Source organism: Pleurodeles waltl, chromosome 12, assembly GCF_031143425.1.
Source record: "Pleurodeles waltl isolate 20211129_DDA chromosome 12, aPleWal1.hap1.20221129, whole genome shotgun sequence".
Classification (NCBI taxonomy): Eukaryota; Metazoa; Chordata; class Amphibia; order Caudata; family Salamandridae; genus Pleurodeles; species Pleurodeles waltl.
Genome location: NC_090451.1, coordinates 269,617,269 through 269,640,738, shown reverse-complemented (window position 1 = coordinate 269,640,738; position 23,470 = coordinate 269,617,269). Strand labels below are relative to the sequence as shown.

At 42.9% G+C, this 23,470-nt stretch overlaps 1 protein-coding gene across 1 annotated transcript in view; it reads right to left on the bottom strand.

Moving 5' to 3' along the window:
- The window catches only part of NECAB2 (N-terminal EF-hand calcium binding protein 2), a 1,008,614-nt gene that overhangs the window by 286,601 nt on the left and 698,543 nt on the right, over nucleotides 1-23,470 (bottom strand). The window contains exons 7-8 of the mRNA XM_069215706.1: nucleotides 5,493-5,614; nucleotides 2,041-2,120 (exon numbers count right to left, since the gene is read on the bottom strand). Of these exons, the coding sequence (XP_069071807.1) occupies nucleotides 2,041-2,120; nucleotides 5,493-5,614 (202 nt within the window). The remainder of the gene's footprint in view (nucleotides 1-2,040; nucleotides 2,121-5,492; nucleotides 5,615-23,470) is intronic.

Below are 23,470 nucleotides of genomic sequence, written 5' to 3'. Positions count from 1 at the left end.
ACTGGTGTTGTCTGATTTATCAGAATAACACCATTCAATTTAGGTAGAATATTTTCGCATCTTAGTCTAGTGGGCATTCAAGAACCACAAATTAATTGTTGAGAAACTTGCATGAAACACGGCAGACATATATTTGTAACAACCGTTGGTAAGGTAGATATGTAAGCATTAACTCCTGAGATCTGTGTGCAACTTTCAAATCACAGGTTAGAATTCTTACGATAACTCATCATCGGTTCAAAGTTGGTCAATTGATTGCGATTGTCTTGGGTCTTCAGAGCGAAACCTGATGTTTGTTTACAACAGTGCAGTAACCTGGATTTAGTGCCCGACGTGGCTTCAACATCTGTTCCATCTAAAGATTTGTCTGAGAGCATTTCACAGGTAATCAACAGCAGTTGTATTTCAACACCCATCAGCAGGGAGATACTGATCTCAGAATATATATTAATTAGACCCACCTAAATAATACGAATACAATGATTGTAAAATAGTTGTAAGGCTGCTGTGGGATTGCACCTGCTTATGTTGAGCTGAATCCCTGTTGTTCCTCTGTGCTAGCCCCGTGGCCCTTTCTCCACTTCACGAATAAATCAATCCATATAGAAAGGAAGCCACAAACAGCCATTAATCCCAGAGAGTAATCTAATAGTTATTTTAGACAATAGTCTAAACGTTAAACCTCAGATTACCAAGGTACCCTTAATCTTTTGAGCCCATCACAGAACACTGGCTAATATTGTACCAGATCACACATAGCCATCCCGTAGGCAGGTCACAGCAGTTCTTGCAGTTTTGCACCCTTACTGTTTTCAATGGTTGTGCACAGTTTCTCACAATGCACTATCCGTATACTTCAATATGTGCAGAGAGAACACCAAAGATCTGAGCTGAATTGGTTGGAAGGGAACAAGTCACCTATGTCTTAAAAGACCGCATTAGCTGCTAACAGGTACATCCAATGATTACAAATCAATAATTGGCCGATGCAGGTCTTTTACAATGGTACAGGGCTGAAAATACACTAGCGCTGGGATGGGCTTTCTTAGTGCATGTAGCCCTCCTGTGGAATGCACTGTCAGCCACACGGATACAACAATAGGGCCGGAAGGAAGTAAGGGAGGGGATGAAATGGAGGCTACTCCCAGATGGTCGGTAACGCCTTCACTGTTGGTTGAGGTTGGACATTAGTGCACAACTCATTCATTTTTAAACCCTCAAGATACTATTAAGGGCCAAGTAGAGTGTAACGCATAGGTGCACATGAAATCCGTACATTTATAATGATACCAGAAATGCTTCCTAAAAATGCTGCCAGTGGGATACCAAATAGTGACACCCAAGGGTGAATGCTCGGAGCCCAGTGAAATACCCAAAGCACAGGTAAACACTAAAACTCCCTCTGAAGTTCTGTGTCCTAAACCGTAGGCTGGACATAACCATCAGATTACCTGGCTGCTTCAGTGTCAAGACAAGGAGCAACAAAGAAACAAACAAACACACACACACACACTCTCTTTCTCTCTGTCTCTCTCTCCCTCTCTCACGTTTTTATTCGCTACACAAGCAGTATTTTTCATTGGAAAACTCTAGCTGGATTGCCACAGCCTCTATTACTACATTTTTCAGGAAAGGAAGGTGTAAAACCTCGGAATATCTGTGCTAATACTCCATCCAACAGACACAATGCAGTGAATGTAAGGGTCAGAGGCCCAAAGTATTCGGGGACGGTTGACAGCAGTTTGAGCTCTTAATTTCATCCAGCTCATGATATAAGTAAGCACGGTGGCTGAAAAAGTTCAGATGGGGTAATTGCCTCGACAACTGACACTTTTATGTGGCCAATCGTATCCGGAAAGAACGATTAGAAGTCAATGCTTGCTTCTTCCGAGAAGACATATCCTTTCTCTGCCCATTCAAAATCGAAAGGTGACCATGGTGCCCAGGTCATCTGCGCCAGGGTGTTCAGCTTTTGTGACGGAAATGCACAGTGTAGCTCTTGGAAGTTCCAAAGAACACAATCAGGGAAGTGTATCTTACCTTATTTTCCAGCCGCCCAATCAGCTCAGCTAGCCGGTTAATCTGCGTTTCAAGCGACTCCTCCTTTGACACGCAAGAACCTAGCAGAAGAAAAAGTAGCTTCATGGATGCAGAAGGAGCATGCATACAGATGAAATAGGCACTTGACTCGAGCCTCCCCCATCTCTGAACCACAAACTATACATGCTATTTGGCAAAACAGTTAGGTCATCACACTGAGATCATTTACCTTGCCTTTCTTGCCACTTTTATGTGCCCTGAGAAATTAATGATGTTTCCAGTATTATATATTGCACCAGGCCACTCCTATTCAGTGCTGTAACACAAAATGATACACCTTCTGCAAAATGTGATGAGGGGTCCTTTAGTATCATATATCTCAGAGATATCCTTTGGCTATCTGCTGATTACGGGCCCCCCTTGAAGTGTTTGGGCCCTTGGGAGAGTTAGGGTCCCCACTGCACTGGAGGGGTTTGTGTTTCGCCTCTGCTCCTGTTATCAGACAGACTCAGGTCTCGACAATTATTATCAATGCCATTAATTAATCAGGATGATCTGTCTGTACCGCTTCACATTATTTATGCCTAGGTGTAATGGTTTTGAGGAACAGAAAAATGGATGAATGTTTTACCAGACCTCAAGAAATCTGCATATGATGGAACAATAGAGAAGACTCCACATCATTTTCATTCTAAAGCCAGTATGTTGACTAACAACTTGAATATGTGTCTGTGAGTTGTGCGTTATTCATGTCCACCAGGTGGGACTTCATGCTGCTGTCATTGACTTGCCTCTAGCCCGTATCTTGTCTTTTGCATCAGGTTCCATTTTTGGATGTTCACATCCACCACATGGTACCTACTATAACAGAGCCAGCTATGCTCTTCACCAAAGTCAAAGCCAGCACTGGGTTATAGTAATTGAGGTGATTGGTCTATATGGTTAAGGAATGGGCTTTTCCTATTATCATGGTTGCAGTGTTCTTAGTTGTACTGGGATCTAGTATAAGAATGGAGGATGTGTGGAGACTAAGGGCCTGATTGGAGTTTGGCAGACGGCTTACTCTATCACAAACATGACGGCTATCCCGTCTGCCTTACTGCAAGTGCATTATATCCCATGGAACTTATAATAAGGTGGATGGTGAAGTAGTACTTGTATCCCAAACTCTAAATCAGGCTCCAAAACCACGAAAAAGTATGCTTGAGGATTAACTGTTCATTAGATCTGGATTACGAAAGAAACCGAAATCTCCATTTGGCCTTCAGCTGTGGGTTTCAAGTAAAAAATAATCAGCAGCCCTCCCAGTGCATGTGGTTCATCTTTTGCAAAGTCCCAGTCCTTCCAGGGAAGCAAAGTTTAGTAACTATTCATTTTAATTGCTTCCAATACTTCTTTTTCCAAGATTGATAACTATTCATGTCTTCCAGTCTTTGATTTTCGAAGCCCCAGATACATATTTCGCTCATCGTGACCTCTTCAGTGGAGCACAGCAGTTACTGAGTATTTACATTTGAAGACAAGTGCCTTCCTAACTTTTCATCAAACAGCACAGTACTGCAAGGGTCATCTCTTGATGCACAGCAGTTGGCGCCAGGAACCATTTAACACAAGACATAAAAGCCCCAATTCTGCAGTGCTCATTACAGGGCAGGTACGCCAGTTGTCTATTGATTTGTTTCAATCCTTCATATTCCTAGCCTCAGATGTGTTCTGCTCTTCGGTGGAGCACAGCAGGATCCGGGGCCAATGGCTGTGCTCCAGAGGGGGAAGGGCCTTGCAGTAGCATGCTGTTTGATGAATGGTTTAGACATCACTGGTCTTTAAAAGTTATGCTGAAAACAAGTCTGGCACTCAGTACCTGCTGTGTTTCACCAAAGAGTTCATGAAGAGAGAAACACGTGTCTGGGGCTAAAATAAAAAAACAATGATTGGAAGAAATTAATATACAGTAAGCTAAGAAGATCAAATATTGGAAGAAAATAATATTTACCATGCTTTGTTTTGTTTCACTGGAAGAACTGAAACTTTGCAAAAGATGGACCACACTACCCAGAACGCACTGTGAGCGCTACTACATCCTGTTCTACTAGTAACCCTCCCTCAGCTGAAGGCTATTGGTGAGTGCCAGTTCTGTCTTGAATGCTGGCAAGTGGAAGTTTTGTTTTTTGCATTAATTGGATTACCGACCTTGTTGTGAAAAAGACAATTTGCTATATTCATCAAATGATGGCTAAGCTGGTTCTTTGTGATGAAAGAATCTGAATTCCTGTGAGTCAACCAATGCAGGAGATAATTTCACATTCTTTGGAATACTTTAATTAGGGGTACATTTGAGTGGGGTGGTAATGAGTCATCTTCCAAAAGTCAATGAATATTCCGTTCACCCCACTGTTGGTTGCTTGGCCTGATTTAAAGACCGAGAGCTGCTTGGTTTCCGACGATGGAGTCTCATCTAGCTCCACCATTATTAATTCATTGTCGGTGCCGCATCCTCCAAAGGGGTGCTGAATTTGCAATATCATAATCACTGCTCCGTCTACGACACACAAAAACACACAGAATGCAATAAAATGGCACCCTGACCTGCAATATCTTTTTGTTGGAAGAAGCGTTCCTGCCGATGCAGAGGGGAACTCCAAGTTTAGCAGCTGGTCTCTGCTCACCTAGATGAGGCAGACCCTCGTCTAGCCAGAAGCCTGCTAGCTAGCATTCAGGGGTCTAAATGACACCAAAGGATTAATATACACTTTCCAGTTTTTTCTGTTGCGGTGACTACCCCTTTTTCCAAGCTGATGAAGGGCGGCAATATCGTTTTATATATTTAATCAGGGGCGGCTCCTTTGCAATGGGGAAGGAGTGTCACCCCCTTGCTAAGCCAGGAGCTGAAAGATGAAAAGATGAAACAATATTTCATTATTGTTTTATCTTTCAGCTGCTGGCTCAGCCATCAGCAGGTGCAGGGAGGGGCAGAGATGGCCACATGAGAGGGGAGTGGAATCTGAGCACTAATTGCGCATGTGTGTTTGGTCGGCCATCTCAGGCCAGCCAAATACACATGCGCAATTAGGTTTCTCCAACCCGGCTGTGCTACACAGCCGGGCTGGATAAACTCCACAGACTCCCACTAAGTGTCTGAGTGGCAGAACAAGCCTCTCAGGCCAATCCTGGCACTGTTTCATGCTAGGTTTAGCATGAAAGCAGTGCTAGAATTGCTGGAGAGCCTGTGCTGGTGTCCCAGGGAATGCTTGGACACCAGAAGAAGAGCAGAGGAGCAACACAGCAGGCGGTGGCGACAGGAACCGGTACGTTTCTTTGTAATTATTTTTTTATTCACCCCCGACCACCCCTCCCGTTGAGGTTTGCGGCAGCTGCTACTATATTTAATAAATTCCAATCTGCACTTTATCTACAGATCATAAATCACCCTGACTTCTAAGCTAAATCCTTACCAGTCTGAAAAATCTTGCTCCTGTGCTCCTTTGTAGCAATCCTGTTATTTGGGGTATAATTAGACGCAGGCTCTTCGTACCAGTTGTCACCATGCCCATGAGTGGGTTTACTGTGGTACTGTCTGAAACACAAAGGTAAAATGCAGGTTAAACATAATATTACTGAAGGAGTAGAAGACCAACTTGTTTGCTTCCAACATGAAACACCAAATAAATTACAATTCATTTGTCTATAAAGACGACCAGTGCACAAAGCTTCCTATGCTTTTTCGACTAATCATTCTACTATACATATCTAAGAAAGTGGACGCTTTCCAGGACAGTCAATCATCTTTACAACATGTGCACTTGAATAGTCTATAAAAATTAAATTACATGCGTTCAGTTGTTTCTCAAATTCCCTGGACAAGGATTATGTTGCCCCTCAAAGTTTGTATTACCTGCTGGATCCCCTTCTATTGATTTCTATAGGCATTTCTGACACATGCCCTTCATTGGCCATCAATGCAATAACACAGCAGCCATAGCCAGTGGGTGGCTCAACCAAGACCTCATCACTTCCAGAGCTGGAAGTTTTTTCTAGGACTCACCACCACAGTTTACTTGGGAGTGCAGTTCTGATAAGGACTTACTCCTGGAGCAAGTTATGTCCGTGGCCAGACTTTGATAATTCTTATGACAATCGTTTGGAATTTTGTAGACATTATCAAGGATTATGTAACAACTTATGTTTCTTTTTAACCCTCCTGCCACATAATAGATTGACTATAACAGCAACAAACTGCTCAGATTGGTGTGCTGTGATTGGAAAGCGATTCATGGCTGTATTTATTATATTTTCTTTTTCTTACTACCTAGTGCCCAGAATTTGTGATCAAACTGGTGCCCAGTTCACCAATAATGCTTATGCTAAGTTACTTGTCACATGAAAAGAAGTAGTGCTTTCCTACTCAAACCAATGTGGCCATCGTGAAGTGCCCAGAAAAAAGAGATAAAAGCATGACCAAAATCCTTATGTAACTACACAACAAAATATGGTAACCTCTATTACAAGGTTATTAAAAGATAGTGACAGCTTTTGAAAACATATACTTGACTCATATACATGTGAGATCTAAGAACTGTGGACCACTTGTTGTCATTCAGCTGCCAAAAATGATAAATTCTAGTGCACCATCTGTGGTAATTGATATGAATCAGTAGACATGACAAAGTTGACGGGGACAAGTTGAATATGGGAAGAGTAATAAATGGCTTTTGGTCCTCTATTAAATTTTGAAACACGCTTAAACTACTGATGATAGGAAAGTTGCCATATCCAAAATGTTTTTATTGCCCCACTTCCTTTGTGTATTGCAAGATGCAGTGTTGATAATCCCAAAAAAGGTGATTGTTGAGCTCAATAGGTTATTACTGGAAATACTCCAGGCTCGAAAAAGAAGCAGAATTACTATAAGTACCCTAAAATAGGAACGAGATGAAGGTGGACTGTTAATTCCTGATATTGAGCTCTATTCCATAGCAGCTCACTTACAACATACAGTGCATTGGCTTGGTGAGGTTGAGAACTGTCAAAAGCAGTTGGCCAAAGGGACACGTGAGAACATCTGATTAGAAAATCAGATGATGAGGGGCAGAGGAATGCCAACTCATATGCCATTTATAGTGAGACAAGTTTGTGGTATCAGGGATCAGGTGATTAAACAGATTGTGAAGCGAGTGCCCTTCGAGCCTTGTATTTAGAGCATATACCCCTTTGCACAGATTGCCCTGACAATGTCCATAAAAAGATTGTGAAGGGGAGTATCTGTAACCTAGGCAGAGTTCTATTCAGATGATAGGTTAGTGATCATAGAGAGGGCTAGGGAGGTCTATAGGGCTAGAGCTGGACAGTTCTTACCATATGCTAAAATTGCAGCTAAAGCCAGAGAAATATGACCAACGTTTCTGGAGGCATCCGCGCCCACACAAATAATGGTAGACATGATGACATCCAGATGCAAAAAACTGATAACCAATTTATACAGAGAGCTGCATGCAGACAGACCCTTGCCATTACTAATGGTACAAGATAGGTGGCAGGAAGTACCTGAAAATCAATCACATAGAGTGGGGCAGGATATGTTTGGGAATTAAGACAGTGTCAATGAATACTCACTTTAAGCTGATACAGTATAATTGTGTAAATATTAGGGTTAGGCAGTGAGCTCCACTCTGCTTGTGGAGCTAACAGAGCTTTTGGCACTCCACGCTCTGCTTGGAGTGCAGAGTTTGGCCAAAAACTCAGGTAGTTCTCCCAGCGGAGCAGAGCTCACCTTGTGCGCACTGCAGCCCAGTTATGGACCACACAGCACAAGCACAGACAATCTGCGCTTGCACTGTGTAGCCCATAAATGGGCTGCAGTGCACACTCACCCGACGTCAGCTGCGTGGAGGTGCTCGCCGGTGGACCAGCAGCTCCGGATGTTCCAGGGAGGCAGAGAGCCAGCCAGGCCGCTGGGAACGAGGACCCCCTGGGAATGAGGACCCGGGAAAGTCCTCATTTTTTTTTCTATGCACACACTGGGCACAAAAGACCTAAAATGGCAGCTTTCTCTGCCTATGGCCCTGGTCTGAATTCAGACCAGGGCCATAGGCAGTGAAAGCTGCCATTTCAGGCCTCTTGTGCACCGACCTGCTCCGTGTCCACTGACTGCACACTGGGCAGGCCGGTGCACAAAAGGCCTGAAATGGCAGCCTTTACTGACTATGGCCCTGTCCTGCATCTCGAAAGCGCTAAGCAGGGTCGGGCCTTATCAGACCCTACCCTGCTTAGCGCTTCCGAGATCAGGCGCATTCAGGACCACTACGCAGCTCATGGAACTCTGCGGAAGTCCACAGAGTTATTTACCAACTCTGAGGAATTCCGCTGAGTGGAACTCTATCAGCTCCGCCCACCCTTAATGCATATGATGTACTTAAAACCAATCAAACTTCATACAATTTACCACAACCACACCTCTCGATGTCCTAAATGCCATGTTGAGGAAGCTGATTTTATCCACATTATATTGCCCAGTGATAAAAAAAACTATATTTGGACCTAACGCAAAGGCTCAGTGAATCTATTGGTAGGACTTTATCACTCATAATGAAGCAGTGCTTACTGGGGGTATTCCTTAGGGAAAAGGCAAACTTGGTAGAGATATGGTAGAGCGGCATTTTGAGGGAGTCCCTACAAGGTGACACAGGATGAACCCCTCCTAACCCCCCAAAGCACTAGGACATCATGAATATACCAGACTGCATATATTTCTTTAGAATGTAGACTGTTATAGTTGTAAATTAAGTTGTCTTACAATCTGGAGGGTATGAGCAGCGAAGAGGAGAAGGTGGGGTGGTTAAACCAGCCAAGGGTGACGTAAGTAACCATTGACTGTAGATGGGATAGGCGGATGCGATGGCTTGACATCAGTCCACCTGTTGTTCGCATATGTGGACTTGTAATGAAAAGAAAATGGTTACTATCCCGTAACATATAGGGAGAGAGGAGGGACATGAAACTGAGGTGTAGGAAAAATGTGCAGGACTGCTTGACGAATAGGTATGGGAGTTTTGGTTCATGTTAAAAATTGTTATGACGTGAAATACTTTTTATCGGTTATGTTATACATTGCCTGTAACAGGGGATATGGTTGTTACATGATTGAAGTTATAATTTTGCAATCTACTTGTTGAAAACCATTTAAAACAGATATATATTTTTTTTTTACATGAATCACTATCAATGTATCTCTTGTGAATCTTGTCTTATTCAAGAACTGAGTTTATCTGCGGTGTCAAGCAAAGGTGCTGGTTTATAAAATAAACTCCTGTAAAGCCTCCCAAGGTGATGCCCAAAGGAGAAGCTATCCAACAGGGATAGCTTCCCCATCATGAATCAGTTACCAGCTCCTTTGAGTAGTCAATAACTTTTCAATGGTTTGCAACCTCAATTGTGGTCACAAACCAGTGTAAGATTTCAATAAGAATTAGAAATAGGAGATGATACCCATTCCATGCCCCCTTCAAAACCTGTTCTTGGGAAAGTAATAAACTTGTTGTCATAATACACAGCTTGCTTTGGGATCTGTCATTGGCTAATCGATAAGCCCTCAGAAACCTATTTATTGAATTTGGAAATACATTGAACATAGAATGTATTTAAACCCAAATTATAGTCTCAATTGTACCATTGTGCATAGTAACACAAGCATTATTCAACTACGACTGGGGCCCAAACAGGGATTCTCCATGTGGTACTATAGCACTGAATATAGCATGTTATCTGACCCAACGTTGGAGGGGAGAAGAGAACTCCCAAACATTTAAGTTTCACTGGGGCTCTCAATTTTTTTTAACGAATGGGAATAGCAGGGACATAACAGATAGATGATTATTTGGCAGAATGGACAGAATGAACAATCAACACTTTTACAACAACAAAGGGAGCAATATGAGTGAAGACATGTTGTCAGTTAGAAGATGGACGAATAAAACCACATAAAAATGCCATTGTGAGAAGAGGTAGCAACTCCTATTAGTTGAAATGTGACATTTATATCCCAAGAGAAAAAATAAATTAAGAATCTGATAGAGCTGGTGACAGGGGCAGATCTTAAAATATTTAATGATGCGAGACAAGAAAGCTTTGCACAATTAATACCAGTTTTGCTAAACGCAGGTGTAGCAAAACTGGTATCAATTGCACTGCACTGACAAAAGCATATCCAGCCCAAAATCAAAACGGACCCCACTGGAGGTCAATATATTCAAGGCTCAGATAGATGAAAGACCAAGCTTTACGCAACATTGTGACATTCTCACAGTTGTTGGAAAACCTTCTCCGAGAAAGTGGGGTGAGAAGACTGGAAGAAAATGTGGATAAACTGCCAGACCTTGGTTGAGATGATTTGCCACTGGTGTCCTGGGGTCCATCCTACTATTGTCTGCGAACTGTCCAGCTATAAAGCCTTTCTTCACTTGGCTCTCAGGGTAGCAAAAGTGAGCAGGTATAGGCTTCCTCAGGCATGTAGAGTGCAAGATCTCAGAACTAAACAGACACAAGAATATAATGTCCAGCCCAGGGCCTCTCGCTTATGGAAAAATAAAGTACTTTATCATCACAGTAATGCTAAATACTATACAATCCAATGGGTGTACTAAGCTATGTTCTAACTGTGAGGCACTATACCCTTCTATCTTCCTGTACAGGAGACAGTTTCCAGAGGCCACAATGTCACCACATACTGGAATATGTGGAAGGCAAATTCCCGCAAGAAGCTGCCGCCTTCTCAGAAGAAAAAGGCAAAGGAGTGAAAAACATTCTTGTTGGACGAGGACTGCGCAGGAACCAGGAATCTAGAATCCGATAGTAGAATTCTTCAGGAACGATAAATCAGGACCTGCAAGTGGAGGTGGAGAGGAAACAGGCGAAGGAACACAGTTTTTTTGTGGCACACTCTCCAACCTGACTGAAGTCTTCATATAGAAAGAGAACAGGAAAAGAAAATGACATCAAACATCACATGAGAGGGAACACCAAGGATTGGGAAAATCAGAAAGGAATCAAAACCTGAACCAGACTAGTTGCAGAGCAGCTTTAAAAGGCAGCTACAAACCCTCCGACAGGTGATTTCCATTTTGGAGCTGGAGGAGCAAGGAGCAGCAGCTAGGAGCCAAGGGCATGAGGGAAGAAAGCCTCATGTGAGTGAAACACAAAGCCCATAATGCAGGTCTCATGCAGTGTTTTCTGAGGCCCATGAACTGTGGAACCATGCACGGTACTGAGACACTGTGGTTATAACACCCAATAATAATTCTCCTTCCTCTTGTTCTCCAAGATGCCGCTATTATAATTCCTCATCCCTCTATTAGCTCAGTCAAATATTAGGATAGTCTTTGAGAGACAACATGTCCAGTAACACCTAATTCTGGCAGCATGGCAATCTTTGATGGCTAAATTCTGGTGCTCTGCAGAAGCAGATGCAACTTTTCATTTGAGTTCCTAATTTTGGTGACTTTGACACAGTTGTGGCCTCCAATTCTATCCAGGTCGATCTGGATTCTCTGCTTTATTGGTGAGAAAGCTTTTTTTGTTCTGACTGGCAAATGGCCGCACTCATCTCTCAAGGTTGATGAAGACTGCCTGACTGCACAGTCTGACACACTCTGTTATAGCTCACTCCTGCGCTGTAAAGAGAGTATTTGTGGGAACCATTTTACAGCACAAGTCTCTGCGACATTGCGCTTTTGGGTTGTTTGCTGCCTCTGGGGCTCTTTGTGCTGGGAACATGCTGGCCTTCTCCTCCTGGACATTCTCTCCTCCTGCATCGTCAGGCCCACTTCTTACCTCTCTCAGCAGGCATGCTTCTATTCCCTTTAGGCAGACCATCAACTCCTCCCAAAGCAATTGTTAAATTAAAACGTCCCCTCACCTCTGTGAAGCTGGGTTTCAGGCAAGCACCAACCCTGTTTGAGCATAAACTATTTAAGTACTCTGTGGAGCACACTCCCTTCTTTAGTCAAGATGAACTTTGGGATGAAATTTAGTAGGGTAGTTTGGATCCCATTTATATACACACATTCCGGAGAGGGGATGCGGATCCACTGTCGAAGACTTCAAGAACTGGTTTGGATTGGTACTCCTTCAAAGGTCAATTCCAGACAGTCCTGTGCAAAGTGATATCTCTCACAACACATAGCAATGGCACTGGCTCCAAACAGGAGTACCCATAACATGGGTACAAGAAGAGTAAGGGCCTAATTTAGGTCTTGACAGACGGAATACCCCATCACAAACGTGACAGCTATCCCATCTGCTGTATTATGATCCCCATGGGATAGAATGGGATCTTAAGACTGCGAATGGGCTATCCGTCACATTTGTGATGGAGTATTCCCTCTGGAAAGACCTAAATCAGGCCCTAACTTCTTTGCACCTGGCTGTCATCCACCTTCCTGAAGCAGTAATCAAGGACAGATAAAAGGACAGGCCCTGCTTAGAAACTTCCTCACGCTGAACAGAGGTAACTGCAGCCTCGCCACTCAACTTTACCATTCACCATACAGCAGTATTTAGGAAGAATGTATTAGCAGTACTTTGCTAACAAGACCCTCATAGAATTTCTAAAGGTAGTATTATCTCGATCCTCTTCACTTCAGCGTCTGACTCCCCATCCTCCGGGCCCACGAGTGAAGGCCATAAGCTTCCACTGTCTGTGGAAATTTATTCACCCTTCATCTTGTGCCATGGTAAACCAATGCCTCCAAGTTCGATCTCAGAGGCCCCAATATTCAGACTCAAACAAAATCAAGAGTCCTACTTCCACACGTGTTACACAAGTACTGGAAACAAACATGCACCTACTAGACATACACAGGGAATATCGATACAAGGTTCTAGGTTTCACTTAACAGCAGAGCTTTACAAAAGAGAGGTCAGTAGTCTGCACAATCATTCACAAAAAGAAAAAGGCAGGTCATACTACAGATTCATAAAATATGCCACACGACCACCACTTTAAATGATGCACCCAAGGCATGGACATCGGTCCAATGTCAATTCTGTGCGAATGCTTGGTGTGTTCTTCCAGGTCACAGGATAGGTCCTGGACCTTGCATTCAGGGACAGACTTACGCTTCTGCGCATACACTGATTACCAAGGGCAAAATAAACAGGAAGATTAAAGTTTCACATGCAGTCAGGCATTCAGGGCCCATTTACTTTACAGAAAACATTTCCATCACAGCCCAAGCACTGATGTGTTCAAGGGAGGTGGCCATTAGCTCTAGGCTTGAACCCATTCAACTTAACTAATAACAACATCTTTTGTACTGTAGGATAAAGTACAAGCTTTGGGCAGAAGGCAGTCAGAAAGACGTTGCCACAGTAAGACAGAAGATTTAAGGTTTCTTGTAGTAGTTTGGCAAACAGGGTAGAAATGTTGGTTGTCTCATGAGTAACAGGTTATACAAAGGAGTCTCATCCGCAAGAAGAGGAGGTGATTCCCGATATTAAATCGTTAAAACACTGACATTGACAGAGGCAACAAGAGACATGCCCTGGACCAAGCTCAATACCTTTGTAAAAAGGAAATGTCAGCCAGGGATGGAATGATTATCAAATTTGAGATGTTAATATTTAAGACCAGGGGAGGTCTGCAAACATTTTACAAATTTTGGGGAAGTTGAAGGACAAGCACTAGGAAAACAATAATGGTGTAGACAGCCAAGAGGACAGGAAACTAGTGAAGAAGAGACATAGACATTAGAATCTTTGTGACCCTAATTCGAGGGAGTGAAGTAAGGTGGAATTTTAGCGCTTATCAGACACCCAATGCCTTATGTAATATTTCAGTACTTTGTACTCTTTGTACTACCTTGCTCAGCATTGTTTAAACTCAGACACGACATGATCTCTGATAATGAAGAATTGTATGAGGAATTTGTGGGAGCTATCAAACTCAATTACATATTACAATGATTAGGAATTCCCAGGGCCTGGAATCTATTATTTACTAGTTTTTCAAACATGTATTGCTATGGGTCAATAGCTTCTGTAGAAAAAAAAAACATTCTCAGATTGTGAAGCAGATTATATATGCACAACATAAGTAAATATGTCAAATGTCATGGGATCAGGATGTGAATAACATAGCTCCTTGTCAACAATGCATGAGATTTTGTATATAGCCGTACAAATGTCTGCGTTTGAAACATTCAAAGAGTGCTTTTTTTAAATTGAAAAAAAAACTTCTTAAGGGTTGAGTTTGTCTACTTTTTTAGAGCTACATACTGGTTTGAACTGGGCTGAGTCAAGCTTGGAGGATGTTCTTCATTAATTATGAGTTTAGGATTACGTGTTTGGGGCCCAGCCGCTTGGATGAGATGGGTTCTTTATGTTGAAAGCGTACAGTGGGTCATGATTAATTGAATCTACATCTAAATGAAGCCAGATTGACTTGTTTGGTTTGTAGAACTTGACATTTTTTGTATGTTTATGCCGAGGAAGATCTGAGGGGTAATGACTGAAGCTACTGCCAGCTTGTATCCTTCTGCAATCACTGCTGAGATGGTGACCAAGAAAGAAAGTTCACACGTTTGAGTTCATGAGAATGTATCTTGCATATAGAACAAGAGTTGATGGTGACTTTTGAATTGCAATAATTATTATTATAGCTAGTATTCTGATGTAAAAAGTGGTGGAAAGAAGTAACGTGTTACTGGGGATTGACGATGGCATGAAGTAGATTGAAATGGTGGTTTGATGGAGGAGTGATCGCAGGCAAGATTAATGTGTTTGCAAAATCTTGCCTTCTTTTCTTTTCACCTCACCCTCCTTACTCTTTTAGGATAAACAGCCTTTATATCGATTTCTTCCAATACTGCCCTTAGGTCTTCTTTCTGCTTCTTGCATCGACTCAAGGCTCCTGCTCTTATTCAATCTGGATTGGGTCAGTTGATTCATGGACTAAACTAGCAAGGACAAAGTATTGGATATCATGTCTGGCCTTGCTTGGCCTTGAGGAGGCTAGCCTGGTTGAAACAATTACTATTTGTTAGAAATGGGGTGTCTAGTTGGCAGAGGTATTCACCTTTGTCCAAATAGGGACCACAATCCAAATTATCCTGTTACCACCCCTTGGTAGCTTGGCACTGAGCAGTCAGGCTTAACTTAGAAGGCAATGTGTAAAGTATTTGTGCAATAAACCATTCAGTAACACAGTAAAAACACCACAAAAATACACCGCACAGGTTTAGAAAAATATAAGGTATTTATCTGGTTAAATTAGGTCAAAACGATAAAGATTCAATAAGCACAAATTGAGATAATACTTTTGCAAGATTAAAAAGAGCCTTAAATCTTAGAAATCAACAGTTATCTCTTGTTTGCATGAAGTACTTGTATTGCGTCAAAAATAACACACAGAGACCGCAGAGGAGGAGATGCGTGGAAAAATAGGGTGCACTTCGGAATTTCCAGTGCGGCACAGATGATGCGTTGCATCTTTCTACACTGCAAGGGACTTTGCGTCGATTTCCGGTGCAAAGTCTTGGTTCCTCACTGCGATGTGGCGATCTTTATGATGCCCAGGGACGATGCATAGAAATCCTGGGTGTGCAGGGCAAAGTCACAGGTGTTGCGCCAATCCAGTATGGCAATGCGTTGAATTTTCTGTTGCACGGCAGGCGCTGTGTTGATTCTTCACTCTGGAAGTTGGGCTGCATCATTCCGGTAGGGCTGTGCGTCACATTTCCAGTTGCAAAGCAGGCGCTGCATCGACTCTTCACTCGGGAAGTCAGGCTGCGTCGTTCCGGTTTGGCTGTGCAGCGATTTTTTCGTCGCAAGGCAGGCTGTACATCGTTTCCAGCAAGCTGTGTGGCGATTTTCAGCACACAAGGAGTTCCTTGAAGAGATTAAGTCTTTTTGGCCCTGAGACTTCAGAAAACAGGAGGCAAGCTCAATCCAAGCCCTTGAAGGGAACTTCTCAGCATCGACAGAGGGCAGCAGAGCAACAGCAGTGCAGCAGTCCTTCTCAGCAAAGCAGTCCAGATGAGTCCTTTGGGCAGCCAGGCAGCTTCTCCTGACAGGTTACAGGTTCAGAAGTGTCTGATTTGGTAGGGTCAGGGACCCAGTTTATATACCCCAAAATGCCTTTGAAGTGGGGGAAGTGGCTTTGAAGTGCACAAGGTCCCTTTTCAGGACAGGTCTGTCTGCCAGGGTCCCAGTAGGGGGTTTGGCAGTGCATTGTGTGAGGGCAGACCACTAGCCTTTGAAATGTAAGTGTCAGGTCCTCCACTCTTCCAGCCCAAGAAGATCCATTCATTGTGTAGATGAGTGCAGGTGTTCCTGGGTATCTTGTGTTCGTGGTTGGCTGGGTGAAATGCAAATGGGAGCTGTCAACCAGCCCAGCCCAGACATGGATTGGAGACAGGCTATAAGGCACAGATGGATTTTAAGTGCAGAGAAATGCTCACTTTCTAAAACTGTCATTTCTAAAATAGTAATAAAAAAATCCAACATCACCAGTAAGCAGGATTTTGTATTACCATTCTGGCCATAGTAAATATGACCTGGTTACCCCTTTCTGATCAGAATCTACCACTTAAACAGTATATGAGGGTAGCCCTATTGCTATCCCTTGAAAGAAGCAGGCCTCACAGTAGTGGAAACCCAATTTAGGAGTTTTCCACTACCAGGACATAAAAAACACTCATGTACAGGTCCTGTCTTTTAACTACAATGCACCGTGCCCTATGGATAACCTAGGGCCTACCTTAAGGTTGACGTATATGTCTGAAAAGGGGAGTTTAGGGCTTGGCAAGTACTTTTAAATGCCAAGTCGAAGTGGCAGTGAAACTGCACACACAGGCCTTGCAATGGAAGGCCTGAGACATGGTTAAGGGGCTACTTATGTGGGTGGAGTGCCCACTAGTAGCATTCAATTTACAGGCCCTGTGCACATGTAGTGCACTTTACTAGGGACTTACAAGTAAATCTAATATGCCAATTGGGTATGAACCAATGTTACTATGGTTGTAGGGAGAGGGCATATGCAATTTGGCACTGGTTAGCAGTGGAAAAGTGCGCAGAGTCCTAGAACCAGCAAAAACAGTGTCAGAAAAGTGGAGTGTGTCATGTGCCGAGGACGAGACCAGCTCGTCCTGCACCCGGCCCACGAGGGGAGGAATAGCACTCCCCTGTGGGCCTCTCACCCCCCTCCCATGGGCAGGGATGGAAGGGGAATCACTTCCCCTTCCACCCCGGTCCCGCCAGTGATATCTGATGTCATCGGAGGTCACCCCATCGCTCCCTTAGGGTGGCAGAAGCCACTAGGCACCAGGGATATATTTTTTAACATTTTATTACATGAGGGGAGCGACCCCATAGGCAAAGGTCACTCCCTGGGGGGGAATTGTTTTTAGGCCATTTCTGCCCCCCTTGGGGGCAGATTGGCCTATATTTATGAGGCCAATCTGCCCCTAAGGGGGCAGAAAATACTACACACTAGGGATTTTTTTAGTGTCAATTTCACGCAAGGGGAGCTACCACTTATGCATGGGTTGCTCCCCTGGGGGGGCTTTTTTTTAAGGCCTTTTTCTGCCTCCCTTGGGGGCTGATCGGCCTATTTTATTTAAGGTGCCTGGGATTTTTTTTTTTTTTTTTTACAGATGGGGAGTGACCCCTTAGCCAAGGGTCGCTCCCCTGGGGGCAAATTTATTTTAGGTTATTTCTGCCCTCCTTGGGGGCAGATCGGCCTATTTCTATTAGGCCCAGAAACCACTTAGGCACCAGGGATTGGTGTGTCTTGTTTTTGGGGCAGCCACTTGGGCAAGTGTTGCGCCCCATGGGGCACATTACTGTTGGTCATTTCTGCCCCCCTTGAGGGCAGTTTGGCCTATTTTGTTTAAGGCCCATCTTCCCTCAAGAGGGGCAGAAAGCCCACTAGACACCAGAGAAATATTTGTATAAAAAAAAGAGGGTTGGGGTATGGCCATACACCCACCCCCACCCCAAATAAATGGGGACAAAGTTGTTTTGCCCACCGGTGGACAGATGGGTCAATAACCCCAGATTTACTCTCCGGTGGAAAGGTGGGGCTGAAAGCCTACAAGATGCCAGGGAATTAAAAACAAAATAGTGGGGTGGTGGCTAGCAACCAGTATGGGCATGGTTATGACCCCACCCCAGCTAAAGGGGATAACAGTCTTTCAGCATTACCCCCGTACACTAAAAGATGTTATCTCAACGGCATGAAAGAGGACATTTGATTATTTGGGGTTTTGATTTTACATTTGGGTCTTAAGAGCTTGGCTAACTCTCAAAATCATCCCACTTGGAATAGTGTGGGCTGCACTCTTTGGACTTTGGGACGCTGCCATCTAACAAAATATACAAGACCTAGAAACATCTGAAAACTAAACATCTGGGTGAGTCCAGGGTGGTGTACTTCACATGAACCCAGCACCATTTTCTTACCCACAATGCTCTGCAAACCTTCAACTTTGCTTGAAATCACACATTTTCCACACATTTTTGTGATGGAACCTTCCGAAATCTGGAGGAATCCACAAAATTCCTACCACCCAGGACTGTCGCATCTATACCGATAAAAATGCTTCCCCACTTGTCAGCCTAAAAATTGTTTTTTTTTCAAACTAGGCCTTTTGGACCTGCTTTTGTTCCCCCTCAATGTGGACATGTTTTTGGCTCTTCCTTGTCACAGGCACTTGGCCTACCTCCACAAGTGAGTATCATTTTTGTCGGGACACTGAGGGAACGTTGGGTGGTAGGACATTTGTGCCAGTGCGGTGATCCCACATAACTTTGGGGAAAATATGATTTTTTAGCAAAATTTGAGGTTTGGTGAGGATTCTGGGTAAGAAATCACTGGGGAATCCACGCCAGTCACACCTCCCTGGACTCCCTTGTGTGTCTAGTTTTCAGAAATGTCTGGGTTTGGTAGGTTACCTAGATGGCTGCTGAGCCCAGGACCAAAAACGCAGGTCCCCCACCTGCAAAAACAGGTAGTTTTTACTGTATAATTGATAATTTTGATGTGTCGATGTAATGTTTTGGGGCATTTCCTGTAGCGGGCATTAGGCCTACCCACACAAGTGAGGTACCATTTTTATTGGGAGATGTAGAAGAATGCTGGGTAGAAGGAAGTTTGTGGCTCCCCTCGGATTCCAGAACTTTGCAGGACAAAAATGTGAGGGAAAAGTGTTTTTTGCCAGAATTTGAGGTTTGCAAAGGATTCTGGGTAACAGAGCCAGGTGAGAGCGCCACAAGTTACACCATCCTAGGTTCCCCTATGTGTCTAGTTTTCAGAAATGTCCAGGTTTGTTAGGTTTTCCTTGGTGTCGGATGAGATAGAGGCCAAAATCCACAGCTAGGCACTTTGCTAAAAACAGGGCAGTTTTCTATGGGAAAATGTGATGTGTCCATATTGGGTTTTGGGGCATTTCCTGTTGCGGGCACTAGACCTACCCACACAAGTGAGGTACCATTTTTATCGAGAGACTTGGGGGAATGCTGGACAGAAGAAAGTTTGTGGCTCCTCTCAGATTCCAGAACTTTGCAGCACCGAAATGTGAGGGAAAAGTGTTTTTTTTAAACTAAATTTAGAGATTGCAAAGGATTCTGGGTAGCAGAACCTGGTGAGAGCCCCATATGTCACCCCATCCTGGATTCCCCTAGCTGTCTAGTTTTCAAAAATACATAGGTTGGGCAGGTTTCCCTAGGTGCCGGCTGAGATAGAGGCTAAAGTCCACAGCTAGGCACTTTCCAAAAAACATGTTAGATTTCAATGTACAAATGTGATGGGTTCATGTTGGGTTTCCTGTTGCGGGCACTAGGCCTACCCACATAAGTGAGGTACCATTTTTATCGGGAGATTTGGGGGAACAAGAATAGAAGAACAAGTGTTATTGCCCCTTGTCTTTCTCTACATATTTGCCTTCCAAATGTAAGACAGTATGTAAAAAAGACGTCTATTTGAGAAATGCCGTATAATTCACATGCTAGTGTGGGGACCCCGGAATTCAGAGATGTGCAAATAACCACTGCTTCTCAACACCTTATCTTGTGCCCATTTTGGAAATACAAAGGTTTCCTAGATACCTATTTTTCACTCTTTATATTTCACAAAATGAATTGTTGTATACACGGTATAGAATAAAAACCCATTGCAAGGTGCAGCTCATTTATTGGCTCTGGGTACTTAGGGTTCTTGATGAACCTACAAGCTCTATATATCCCTCAGCCAGAACAGTCCAGTAGACGTAACGGTATATTGCTTTAAAAAATCTGCCATAGCTGGAAAAAGTTATAGAAGAAAACGTAGACAGAAATGGCTCTTTTTTCACCTCAATTTCAATTTTATTTTTATTTTAGCTGTTACGTTCTGTATGAAAACCTTGAGGGATCTGCACAAATGACCCCTTACTGAATTTAGAATTTTGTCTACTTTTCAGAAGTGTTTAGCTGTCCGGGATCCAGCATTGGGATCATATTTATTTCTGTCACTAACTGGACGGAGACTGAAAGCACAAAAAAATTGTAAAAATGGCGTAAGTCCCAATAAAATGCCAAAATTGTGTTGAAAATGTAGATTTCTGATTCAAGTCTGCCTGTTCCTGAAAGCTAGGAAGATGGTAATTTTAGTACCACAAACCCTTTGTTCATTTCATTTTCAGGGGGAAAACCACATGCTTTCTTCTGCAATCCTTCTTCCCATTTTTTTTTTTTTAAACTAACTTTTAGCTGTATTTTGGCTAATTTCTGGGTCTCCTCCAGGGGAACCCACATCCTAGAATCCCTAGGATATAGGAAAAAAAAGGACGCAAATTGGACGTGGGTAGCCTATGTGGACAAAAATGTTATGAGGGCCTAAGTAAGAACTTCCCCAAATAGCCAAAAAAGGCTTGGCACCTGAGGGGAAAAGGCCTGGCAGCGAAGGTATTAAGGCTTACTGTGGTTAATATAAAGCAGCACATCTAGATTTGTGCATCTGGGCTGCTGTTGGAACCTATAAAGAGACTTCATGATAGAGGTATTGTAACTGGTTTATTTGCCCCAGGGCTGTGGCAGATAACACTGTAGATGTTGATGTTTGGGATTCAAGTGTTGACTTTGATAGAAATAGGATAACCGTTCTACTGCTCTCTTGAGGTCTGAAGGGAGGTGACTGCTAGGAAGTTGGTAGTCAGAAGGAGGTGGTTACATTGATGTTTGCAAAGAACAGTCACTACTAAGTAGGATAAAGTCTATTTTAACTGGGCTCAATTTGTGGAAGGCAGCATACATTAAATTTCAGATTTCAGAGGGAGCATTTTGGGATGTTTATATCCTCTCTGAAGTTAATCTTAACATCAGGCTGGATCCCAATACCATGTTAGTGAACGTGGCCCCATGCTCTGTTACCAAGTCCCTCCATGTCTTCTCGTACACATTAAGCTGAGCATCCTAGATGCTTGTGTTTAGTGATGCAAGTGTTGACTTTGATTAGAATGAGATAACGTTTCTACTGCTCTTTTGTGGTCTGAAGGGAGATGGCTGCTAGGAAGTTTATAGTCGGTAGGAGGTGGTTACATTGATGTTTGCAATGAACAATCACGACTAAGTAGGATAAAGTCTATTTTAACTGGGCTCAATTTGAGGAAAGCAGCATACATTAACTTTCAGATTTCAGAGGAAGCATTTTGGGGTGCTTATATCCTGTCTGGCGCTAATCTTAAAGTCAGACTGGGTCCCAATACCATGCTAGTGAATCTGGCCCCATGCTCTGATACCAAGTCCCTCAGTGTCTCCATTTACACATTAAGGTGAACCTTTGGGTACAACTCAGAGATAGGGATAGGTGGGGATCTGGATGTTTTAATTAGGCGAAATGTCTTTCTCCCCATTAAAGAACCAATTATCCAGCCTTAACCTTCCGGCATGGCCCGGGGCGGATTTGAGGATGGAGAAAAATAGCCTAATATTGACTCTATTGAGCATATTCTGTAGCTGGAACTGAGATCATTTGAAGATCAATAAGGCCTTGTGAAGGCTGGGCAGATGCAGCTCTTTACTTATCCAAGATTGAGTGTTTATATTAGTTTATCACAAAATGCAGTTTCTCTTGCTCATGGCCACACAATGCCTATTGGGAATGCACAACATAAGTGTATAGCTCCAGAATCCAAACTCAAAAGCATTACTGCTAGGCCATGTGTGGTGTCACTGAGACCATGGATCCTTAGTTTGTATCCAGGCTTAGATTAAAACAGATGGGATCACCTTTACAATGTTGAACATGTAATGTTCTCCTTAAGAAGTAAATTGTAAACTGATCCAGGAACTGTCCACCAAGTTCAGATATAAAACAGGAACATTGTGATGGTAACATCAGGGCCCCTTAAAGGTAAAGGTTAACTTTGAGGCTACAAAACATGTTATCATGGGCAAGATGTACAGAGGGATTTTACAGTGGCAAAGGCTCCGATTTACAAAATTGGAACCTTTGCAACTGCAAAATTACATTTTGGAATGTACAAAACCCAAATGCAGCTTAGTTACATGTTACTGAATTGCTATTTGGGTTTGTGAGTACATACCATATTAGTATTTGGAAGGGGTGTATTTATGGCATTCCTTCAAAGTAGGAATTTGCAATGCAATGTATTCATGTTTTGCAACCAAAATCCGTTCACAAAAAATTCACATTTTACCAACTACATAAAGTTATTGGTAGCCCATTCGCAAACATGATGGTGGACTTGTTAATGATAGCAAAAACATTTTTAGGAGTAGGCACTGGTGCCATGGACTTCTGCCTAGTCTTCAAAGAAGTTTGTAAAATGTTTTTTTTGTTTTATCTGCATCACATTTTCCATGAAGGAAAACAGGGTAACAAAAAAATGCTATATTTAAAAGAGATCATTGACATGGTTTTCTGCTTACCCCAGCAGACCACCATGCCTGTTATGGCACCAAATCTTGGAGGGATGCAGCTTGCGGCCAACCTCATTAATATGCATAAGTTAGGTTAAATTGCAGCCCAGTATGATTCAGTATTTTAAGATCTGAGCTATTTGCACGTAGGTTGGATTGCATAATACACTGGATTCGGTAACAGTCAGTGCCTAAAATTGCAAATACAATGCTCGACCATCTTGCCTTGTGTGTTGTATAAACTGCACCTAGGTGCATGTACAATATGAGGGGTTGTGAGTTTTCTTAATGTTATGCAAATTGAAAAAGCCCTGCTTCAAGGAGCTATGAGTCACAACTGCTGATTACTGATCACTTTGAAGAAAGGCATTACCATTTTGACAGCTTTATGAAAAAGGAGCACATTATAAAACTAATTTTTAGCAAAGAACAGACAAAGCCCATTCTTCCTTAAATATTAGTTTTGATAATTGAGTTCCTTAATGGGATCATCCTCATTACTCGTCTAAAAATATCTTTT